The sequence below is a fragment of the Electrophorus electricus genome, chromosome 19, assembly GCF_013358815.1.
Source record: "Electrophorus electricus isolate fEleEle1 chromosome 19, fEleEle1.pri, whole genome shotgun sequence".
NCBI lineage: Eukaryota > Metazoa > Chordata > Actinopteri > Gymnotiformes > Gymnotidae > Electrophorus > Electrophorus electricus.
The window spans coordinates 10904334-10915235 of NC_049553.1; the positions used below are offsets into that span (position 1 = coordinate 10904334).

The 10902-nt window shown below is 40.9% G+C and overlaps 2 protein-coding genes across 4 annotated transcripts; one reads left to right on the plus strand and one right to left on the minus strand.

The window, feature by feature from the left end:
• The first annotated feature begins 1393 nt into the window (after positions 1-1393).
• msmp (microseminoprotein, prostate associated) lies at positions 1394-3596 on the plus strand. The gene is made up of 3 exons (XM_027011515.2): positions 1394-2452; positions 2793-2901; positions 3103-3596. The coding sequence occupies exons 1-3, from the start codon at positions 2359-2361 to the stop codon at positions 3269-3271; spliced, it is 372 nt and encodes a 123-aa protein (XP_026867316.1). The 5' UTR covers positions 1394-2358; the 3' UTR covers positions 3272-3596.
• rgp1 (GP1 homolog, RAB6A GEF complex partner 1) lies at positions 3173-10832 on the minus strand. 3 transcript variants are annotated; one of them, XR_003410732.2, is made up of 11 exons: positions 10375-10832; positions 9773-9888; positions 7504-7637; positions 6425-6508; positions 6110-6259; positions 5666-5812; positions 5299-5426; positions 4618-4795; positions 4145-4257; positions 3614-3691; positions 3173-3259 (listed from the first exon to the last, which is right to left on the minus strand). XR_003410732.2 is itself a non-coding variant. In XM_027011514.2 (9 exons), exons 2-9 carry the CDS (start codon positions 9886-9888, stop codon positions 4034-4036), a joined length of 1161 nt encoding a protein of 386 aa, XP_026867315.1. In that variant the 5' UTR covers positions 10403-10829; the 3' UTR covers positions 3621-4033. The 3 variants fall into 3 exon arrangements, 2 of the variants coding, with proteins under 2 accessions (XP_026867315.1, XP_026867314.1); XM_027011514.2 differs by lacking the exon at positions 3173-3259 and having other exon boundaries at positions 3621-4257; positions 10403-10829; XM_027011513.2 differs by lacking the exon at positions 3173-3259 and having other exon boundaries at positions 3621-4257; positions 10375-10829.
• Between the last annotated feature and the right edge of the window lie 70 nt (positions 10833-10902).

Consider the following 10902-nt stretch of genomic DNA (forward strand, 5'->3'; position numbering starts at 1 on the left):
TCAAATACAGAAGAACAGGAAAACATATTTTACAACTACAGCTTGGAACTGTAGCGAAGTGATCTCACCAGTATTGGTGGTGACATTTTCTCTTAAATTCGGCACACAGAAAACATCATCCTTGTACTATTTTGCATGCAAAATATGCTTTCTGCCCTTCTGCTTGACCAAGGAGGAAAGAAAGACCAAGCCAATAAAACCAGCAAAGAAACTTACTGTTCCTTCATTTAATTTACATTCATGGTTTCAATGTGCTCGCTGCCCAGGCCCCAACCTCAGAACTTTCTCTTCCCTGCTGAGGGCTGGCCTGAAGTGATATGTATGCCGGTGTGATGAGTCAGTCTCCAAACCAGCACTTCAGTCTATTGAATGCTCAACTCAGTGTTAAAAAGTTGTTTAAGAAGACAAGGGCCATTGCTCTCTCAAAGACTGCTGCTCAGACTCGCAGCTAGGGCCCAGCCTTTCTCCCTTATGCACACCTGCATTCATGGGGTGTGATACGGAGCTGGCCTTTTGAGCTTGGTCAGGCTTCCAAAATGTCAGGCAATGTAAAGAGCCTTACTGTGTGTATGAGTGGTCAATTGTTCATAGGCATGGTCTGTTATGTTTTTGAACTTTTTTAGGTATATTAAGTACAGTCCACTAAAAGCAGATAAGCATTTAGGTCCTGTTTGGTGTGATCTGAACTAAAATCACAAATGATTCTTTAGGGCAGTTTGGAGAGGATAATAACACCGTATATAAGTTCCAATGTGCTTCTTGTAATCTTAAAAACATTAAACAGTTTGATAAATGAACACTGTTTCATAATATAATAACTTTCATACATGAACACTAAGTTCTGTTTTACTAGAATTGATTTGTTGCTATTTACAAAGACACAGTACATTAGTGAAATGTTGATAGGCATTGCAGCCTCGAAGCTGAAGCCCAGCTCCTCAGAGACACAGAGTGCTATCCGAGGGCAGCGGTGACTCACTCTGTCCACACTGTGGCGTATGTCCCAGCCACTGAGTAGCAACAACACAGTCCTGACATGGTGAGGAGCTTTCAACAGCTCACAAACTACTGTGGAGGTGACAGGGGCATGAATGCTCCACACAAAGAATTGTGGGGCCCCAGGGTCTCTTAATAAAAGGCCTGTTTCTCCTATCACAATTTTTTCCACCTTGATAGCAAAAGGGATGAGTTATGAGCTAATGTGAGGGAGAAGTATGTAATGTTTTGTTCTGGCTCAAGGAGTTTTACCTTCTTAGTGTCCTAGGCATGCCTTCTTGTTACACACACCTGTACAACTCGTCACTCAAATACTCTCTAACTGAAGACACAAACACATACACACACACACGCACATCCACTGCACAACACCAATGTAACTAGAAAATGTGTTTAATGAGGAAAGGTGCCACTCAAGGGCATTACTGCCTCCCTTCTCCATGTGACAGACAAAACAACAGATGTGTACAAGTCAGCTTTACTCAACACTTTGAACACAAACACACAGCAAAATCAGACACATTACATTTTCTTTGAACATGCATATATATATATATATATATACACACACACACATACATACATACACACGCATACATACACACACCTAAATATAAGTGGTATAATAACTCCTTCTTGCTACCCAAACATCCACTGAAGAGCCCACTGAAGCTGGACCCTTTCCATGTACAGTCACAAAATGGACACATGACATCATGACTATGAGCTAAGACCTCCAGCCACAAAGCGACAGGCCTGTCTGTTTGGTTTTTTGAGGACTACCTAGTAACCGCTTGGTGAATTTTGCCTTCAGAGATCAATAGCACCTGTCTGCTGAGGTTGATGATGTGGAGCTGACCACCCTCAGGAATAAGCTGCATTGGTCCAGCCAGGTGACAACTACATTAGGTGTTAATGATTAGGTAACACTGACACAATGGCCTTGGCTATGTAGGATAGCCATCCCTTCTTCTTTCACTCGTTCTCTTGCCTCCTGCCTCACCTCTCCCTCCTTCCCTTACTCTTAGTCATCTCAAGATGCATCAATATTTCTATCATTTTTCGAGGTCATGCCCAATGGAGCGGAGAATGGCAACATCTAGAGAAACAGATCGAAGGGTGCCAAGCCAAGCCACAGCCTTTTGCCTTTCCAACAACCCCCACCCCCAAACCAACCTGCCCCCTCTTTGAAATGCCATGCCTCATAGTGGGGGCAAAGCCCTCCCTGCACCCCAGGCCCATAAAAATGTGTGTGTGTGTGTGGGGGGGGGGGGGGGGGGGGGGAGTAGTGTAATTGGTATAAATGGAGGTGCAAAAACGAAAGGAGATTCAGAGAACAAGCGATAGAAGAAGAGAAAAGAAATGGCAGGACAGTGGATGAAGATGTTCTTGGTTGGCATTTCGATGTGGGCAACTTGTTTCGCAGCTCCAATGGAATGCCACTTCAATTCTCAAGGTGAGATTAACCTCTGATAAGCACCATATACAGAAATAATACTTTATCAAATATCTGAATATGGGTGTCTTTAAGGTGACCTGCTTTCACAAATAGGTTCTCCTATTAGACAGAGTAGGGAGCCTAATGAAACCAGCTGCCCTTCAATGGTAGCCTTGACAGAATAAGTGGAGCCAACATAACTTACTATAGTATTAGAGGGTCAATAAAATAAGAATTAATGCAAGGTATGTAAGCCCTTCCATTATTTGAGGAGACACACCTGGAAACATGGTTGCTAGGTTGAATGTTGTTTTTTTCTTTTAAAGTAAAGTTTCTTCTCTGCTGTCTCCCTCCACAGCTCTGTGTGAGTACAAGGGGAGACGCTATTCTCTGGGAGACAGCTGGATGGAGCAGGGCTGTGTGCAGTGCACCTGTCTACACCCAGTCGGAGTGGGATGCTGTGAAACGTCAGTGTAACTATTCTCTGTCCTAACGGAGCACTTCCCCACTAACCTGCTCACAATAAGGGCTAAAAGATGGTCGTTAGGCCTCAGTTCCCGCTTACCCTTCTTTCACTGTTTAATGTGCCAGCACATTCGAGTGATACTATTTCTGTTGAAGCCATAGACCATCTTCATATTTTTAATTCAGACAATTTCCATCCTCAGTGTGCATTGGCCAGTGGACTTCCCCCCTTGGTGTGAGGTGCGTGTCGAATCTCCAATGTGCAAGGTGACCCTGGTGTTGGCCTCTGACCCACGCCTGCCCTGCATACCGGGAGAGGGTAACAGCGTGGACCCCAGCCACGGAAGTATGAACATGAAACTAGCAGGTTAAGGAGGCAACTTGGAGCTTTGCATCTGTCATGCCTGTTTGTCTGATATCTTGCTTCACTTGTAGCCTTTATAATCACAAAATAACAATTTTTGCTGCTTTTTTAAAGTTAGATTCACAAAGTTAATAACAAAAGCTCAGTACCAATGACCTGGAAATACTACTTAAAGAAGATTTTAAGTGCTGTTTTGTAATCCACCTAATGCACCACTGTAAATAATCGGCGCCTTCTGCTAGCACATGTATTCATTTTATTTCTTGTATACCTAGCCACATTTATCTGAATAAAATATGGAAAAATATGTAACATTTTTCTTAATATTGTCATGGAAAGTAGCAGGATACATTCTTGTATGTTTCCAGTATTTTATTTGCCAAGAGCTCGAAACACTTTCTTTAGGAATCTCTTTACAACACTGTATTCTGTAACATAGAGAAATGCGTACTGAAGTACAGCACACATTTGCATAAAAAAAGTAGAGCAGCTTCTCAGACATTTGATGTAAAATGATGTAAATTAGCAAAGAAATATTAAATAAATATTCAAAAAGGTCCTGAGTAGGTCACACGAGAAATGGTAAAAGTGTTTAGCATGAGTTGACAAGTCTTTCTAGTTATCCATATGTTCACTGCACTGCAAAAAGATAAAACCAAATAAAACAACCAGAAACAAGAGTCTGGCTTTTGATCTGGAATCCCAGAACAAGATTCAGAAAATGCACGCACACACACACACATACATACACAGACTCACTTTCTTCCCAATCAGATATTGATGCTATTGGTCCCTGTAAACTGTGAAACATATGAAGCAAGCGCTGGATTTGTGGGCAGCACTTTAATTGGTAGGTCCCAACTGAAGGTGTCCACATCTACCTGCTCAGTCCCAGTCCATATGGTGACTTCTGATTGGTTCTGAAGAACAGTAGGAAGCTCCACTGGCTCTCTTGCTGTGACAAACTCGAAGTGTAGTCGCCATCTTAGGGTCACTGGAGAAAGGAGAAAAGCCAAAGAACAGTGCATCACAACAGCATGCAACAGCAAATAATTATGCTTATCCAGAACCAGGTACCTCCAATCTGTGGCAGTGAATGCATTATCACATGACAGGCCAAATCGTATCCTGGGTAAAGGCTCTTATTCTAAGACTTTGATACACAATAGCTCCTAGGCAAATGTCTGGCAAACGCAATAAACTAGAATCATTTCAGTTGTGTCCTCAGATGAACCCGCTTCAAACAAGATAACAAAACATGATCACAGAGCTCCATTTTGGAGCTAATAAAGTGAGACAAGGTCCTTTAACAATAACACAATAGAAAGTGCAAAGGGTATGAATGTGGACAGACCAATGTCGGTGCTGAAGCCAGGCGTAACGTTGAGTGGGACAGGCAGGGAGAAGTGGCTGGAGGCTGTGTGCAGGCATGACTCCAGGTGCCGAGCGTGAGAGGTCACGCTGACTGCCTGACCTGGCCGCCTGCGGTACTGCTCATGAACCTCCTCCTCACTTTGCAGGCTTACTGAGTACTGGCATCATACCCCCACAAACACACATACATTTAAGTACTTACAGACAAATCCCATCTACCACATTTTATTTTATGTTTTCACTATCTTTACATTGTTCCAACAGTTTAAGTTGAAGAGTATTCAATTAAGTACCCCGAGACCCCCAGCCTTACCAAAATTTTATTTCCCCCCCAAACACACTTCAGTCCAGGTATGTTAGAAATTGTAACACAACAAAAACACTGACAGGCTGTGCATTCTCAAGGACTACACTGAGTCCTTAGTATACAGGTCTAGCGGCACTGTGTTCTGATTGAAACAATTGTTATAAGACACTATGGAGATAGGAGAAGATCAATAAAATGTAGTTCTAAACATAGGTCTAACGTTAATACAAGTCACTCCTTTTGAACAACTTAACTTAAATTTGTGTACTACTGGTCATTTTTTTGTGTTTTTGTTTTTTAAAGAGGATCATGCTCAAGGCTATTAAGAATAGAGGCTTCCGTGGGATGTTTTACCTGTAAACATGGGATATCTCCTTCTGAAAAGGTGAATGTGCCTATGATGTCCTCTCCTAGTCTGTACATTGTCTTAAAGATGCAGAATTTGGCCACCTTGCCTCGCGCGTTAGTGATATTAAACAGATCTATGGAGTGACGAGAAAGGCAAGCTTAATGCTTGACTAGAGAAAATATGTTCAAAAACACAAACTGTAACCAAAGATAAAGAGATTTGTGTGGGGACAATAGAGTGAACAGAAGAGTTAAAGACCAAACATTGACATAGAAAACAATTAAAAAAATAAAATAAAAAAATCAACTATGACTCATTATATATTCACAGGAAGACAGAAAGACTCACAGACAGACTCACAGACAGACTCACGTGGAGTGCGGCGTGAGGTGGTGATCATCAGCATGTCCAGTGCTCGTTCCAGTGGTCTTGTGTCCCTCCTCCCTCCCTCTTCCTCCTCCAGGAAAGGGTTTGAGGGGGCCACTTCCTCATCCTGTGGAAATGGGGGCTCTGGCATACCTATCACACATGCACATGCACACACACACACACTTTCTACCAATGGGCCTTTTCTATTATAATTCATAAATCAACAATCAGGAATTGCCTTGACTTGCATACCGGTGACAAATCCAGTGACAGATCTCACCAATATGAGAGAGAATTAAAAGAAGTCTTTAAATGAAGCTGAATACTGTTCCAGTAGGGTACCTGTCCCATTACAATATGATTAGAGCAGATGTCTGCATGCTCAAAGGCAATAATGATGCCCTGTAGTGTCCTGGTGAGCCTGCTGACAGCCCGTGTGACACCTACCATGCAGCACAAGCACTCTGAAGGGAACACGCAGAAGCTTAATGGGAGAGTTGACTCTCTGGCAGCCAATTGTCAACTTGTATACGTATTTGACTGCCTGGCCACGGAAACTAGGAGGTCCATCCATGGGAACAAGCTCACTGTAAGAATCTGTACAAAAGAGGATCACAAAACACAAGGGAGCAAAAAGATGGGAGACAGAGAAGGACAAAGTGAACATGAGCATAGAACAGGACGTAATGAGTGAACATTCGGCCTAAGAAAAAGATGATACAGATAGCTAGCCCATTGACTGGATTAAAAAGAGAAGCCTACAAGTTTTACTCTCTCCAGGGTCCAGCCGGAGATCACAGAACAGAATCTTGGGTGGAGTGTCTAGCATGCACTGGCCTCTTTCCCCTAACCAAGAGCAGAGTGAAAAGAACATGAACATAAGATAAAACAGTCCCATCATTAACACAGCCAAACAACACATTCAACTATATCAGACACTGCATGACTGATAATGCTGAAATCAAAGATCTTATGAATTTATGAATGAAGCCTTTAACAAATCTAAAATTAAAGAGCTCTTCTGTTACATAAACACTAATCATTCTTTAAATCCAATGGGAAAATGTATTTAAAATTCATCTAATCTAATCTAATCTAATCCCAGTCACGCACACCAACTTTGGACTAACCACACTATTACACCCGTTTAGCCTGTCGTACAAAAGTTAAGGTCAAACATGGAAGAGCCTCTTATCTATAGATGTAACTGTAGTTACATCTAGAGATACTGAATATCTACTGACAGTCTACTGTCAGTAGATATCTATTTACAGTCCAGACACTGAATATTTTCCATTTACACATATTAGTGGCTAAAACACACTGGTGCAAGGAAAACAATGAACACATTAAGGATTAAAGTGTAAACACAATATGAATGCATGGATAAGAAGGCAAGAATCTATCTTCTACAAAGTAAATATTAATCAAGAGGTGACAAGTCAGTCAATATTTCCATTCAATGAGTGATGACTAGCTGTGAGTAGATATCACGAGCTAGTTTGCATAAACAATGATATGTTGAGTTTCATCCTAGCCCTTTATTGAACTTGCACAGCTTGATTTAGTTATGCTGCCTCCATATGATAGACAAATGTAACAACTGTATTAATGACCAAAGCTGGATAAAAATAATCAGAGGTGATTGTTATATCCTACATGGAATGTTCATTCATAAATCTATCATTGTGGTCCAGTCTCTTACTGTTACATATATTGTACTTTTCCAAAAGATTAAGATACATGGAGTTCTTCTGTGGGTAACCATGAGTAAGCTAGACTTACCCCTAAAGAGGAGGCACTGAAATTGTCCAAGTTACTGAAATTGTCCAGGGTCTCACCTCTGCTGGGGATAAGCACGGTGTCACTCTCTACCTGCACATCCTGCTTGGAGCTCTGACAGGGCACAGCCACACGGCTCTCACTGGCATGGAATTGGCAGTGGATCTGAGCACTGGCCCATGCAAGCATCTCACTAATGATAAGAGAGAAGAACAGCATACAGTAAGAACCTTCTCTGTGTAGTACACAAAGTACAAAACAGTGTGTTTACAATTTATAACTAGATAAGAGAACTATTACTTGGCTTGTAAAAATAAGATTAGCTCTGCTTTTCAAAATAAAAACTTTTATTACTACACAAATGTAGAAGAATATTGTGGGCTTGTGGTATTAACTAAATGCCATCAACAATATGGCCACAGCAAGCAGAAGATATTAAGTTTTGTCTTTTGTATGAAATAAACTATATAGGCAAAATATTGGGACACCTAAAGGAGCTTTTATGACATTCCATTATAAATGCACAGGCATTAATAAAGAGTTGGTCCCACTTTGCAGCTATAACAGCTTCCACTTTTCTGGGAAGACTTTCTACAAGACTTTGGAATGTGTTTGTTAGAACCTTTGATTCATGCAGAAAAGCATTTGTGAGGTCAGACACTGATGTTAGACAAGAGGGCCTGGCTCTCAATCTCCGTTCTAGTTCATCCGAAAGGTGTTTGATTTCCACAATGTTGGAAGCGTACAATTGTCCAAAATGTCTTGGTATGGTGATGCATTATGATTTCCCTCGACTGAATCTAAGGGGCCTAGGCCAACCCCTGAAAAACAACCCCATAGCATTATTTTTCCTCCACCAAACTTTATAGCTGTCACAATGCAGTCGGGCAGGTAATGTTGTCCCGGCATTAGTTAACCCAGACACATCCATCAGACTGCCAGATAAAGAAGTGTGATTCATCAATTCAAAGAACACGTTTCCACTGCTCCAAAGTCCAGTGGCGGTATGCTTTACACCACTCTGTCAATGTGTCAATGTACACCACGCTTGACAATATGATTGGTGATGTAAGGCTTACATGCAGCTGTTTGGCCATGGAAACCCATGAAGCTCCAAGTGTACAGTTTTCATGCTTATGAACAAGGAGGTTTGGAACTCTGCAGTTATTGAGTCAGCAGAGCATTGGCGTCTTTTACGCACTATGCACCCCATTACTTGGTGACACCGCACTGTAACTTTACGCTGTCCGCCACAGCTGAGTTGCTGTGGTTCCTAAAATCTTACACTTTTCAATAATACCTCTTATAGCTGATCATAGAATATCTAGGAGGGATGAAATGTCATGACCTGACTTGTTTTAATGGTGGCATCCTACAGTAACATGCATGAATTCAGAGAACTCTTCAGAATGACCCATTCTTTCACAAATGTTTGTAAAGACAGACCTTGATCTTTTATACCTGTGGCAATGGGACTGAATGAAACACCTGAATTAAATGATTAAAAGGTGTCCCCCAATACTTTTGTTGATGTGGTGTTTTCTCTTTGCTTGGAACAACAAAGGCACATGACTAGGAATACACTCACCATGCACTTTATTTATTTAATACGAACACCTTGTAGGTGTACAGATAGAGACTACAGTTTACATAGTACCATTAAGAATTGGTTATCCATCCACCAGCTCTTAATTATTGGTCAGTGGAGCTGTTGTTGACTGGATAGTTTTTGTATGGCAATCCACTCTCAACCCAGCAGTAACACCAACACATGTAAAAACACCACAGCACTGGTGCTGTGCCTGACACTCATACAAGTGCCACACCCACTACCATGTCAGTGTAACTACTGGGATGAGAATAATCCGACACAAAAAGAATACTGAGTCAGTGGTGTTTCTGTAGTCAGAAACTAACCAATAAGGAACAAGGTAGCATTTACCTGACACATTGTACATGCCAATAGATGGGCAGATTCTAACTGTACATCTATAAAATGCACCAAGTCAAGTATAATTAATAAAGTGCACAGTGAATGTTGTGCAAAGTATGTGTTTCGAATAAAGTAGCTGGCACAACTACTGATTAGTGTTTGTCCAATTGGCTGGTACATCATGTTCTGACAGTAGCTCTTACCTTCCTGAGTACTGAGTACCATGTAATGTGAACATGTACACACTTAGCGACATCACTATGTATGTGCCAATTCAATAAAGTATACATATAAAAAAAAGTAACTTTGTTGTGCTTTACGGAATACTTGTGCAAAACAGTCATAATCAGGATATGATTGTGTCTTGGGTGCGTTTCAGGGATGGTTGCCCTTACCTGCTTGCACTAGTAGAAAGGTGGGACATCGGATTCGTGAAGGTAACGAGGCACTCTAAAACCTCTCCAGCCAGAAACACGGGCCCTCGGGCCACGGAGGCCACCACTTCAATCATCTAAGAGGAACAAAGGCAATAAGACGAATATACTTTAAGAATACTCCGCTTTTAACGCAAGTTATGTAGGCATTGTATAATATGAAGCAGCTGGCTGTCCGACCATTATCTAATCCTTATGGCCAAGAAAAGCTTAGCAAATTTAAGCACCACATCGGCAGTCATGTTTAAGTGACCCAGTTGTAGAAGGTACTTTAAATCGGTAACCAAATACAATACACATCAAAGAAATGCTATTTAATTTAAAAATGACGTTAGCCAACTATCTATCTATATAGATAATTACAAGAATGTTTTCGATATTATTGTCTTTTGTCGAGGTTAGATAAAACGTTGCTCACTAGTTATTCGAAAGCTAATACTACTATCTAGCTAATTAGCCATCTTAAGTTAGTCACTTGCTTGTTAGCTACTGGTTTGTGTTACTTTTCTTTTTAAATAAGTTATAGATGAGGCCACCACATGCATGTGTAACATCTAAAATACCTTGGCTTTGGTAAAAGCGGAAATTTACCAGTTGTTATGCTCAAAGGTAGAAGTCGCAGGACTGATCACAAATAAACGAATATTAAAATAAACAAATGGTTAGAAGTAACAACTGGAGACGCTCCAGCGTCTCAAAAACAAAACAAGTCGAGGGAGTAATGAGGTGTCCAAGTATAACGTTTTTCTGGATTAACTAATCGGGTTGATCGGCAAATCTTCAATAGCCAAATACATCACTAAACTCCACTTGTGCACACGTTTAGAACTGTCTATCTATACTATTTCATCCATATATATATATATGGAAATACATTTAAAATTGTATAAACTCTACCCGTTTTGGTTGGCCACCAGAGTCACCGCCGTGGCAGATGTGACGTAATAAAAGTCGACACCAAACGATGGGGTAAAGCTCAACTTTACTTTCAATAACAAAAAACATCGTGTACTTATCTGTAATTGTTCTGCCACATCCTCGTGCAGTATATATTCAGTAAAAACAGTATACACCATAATAATAATAATAAT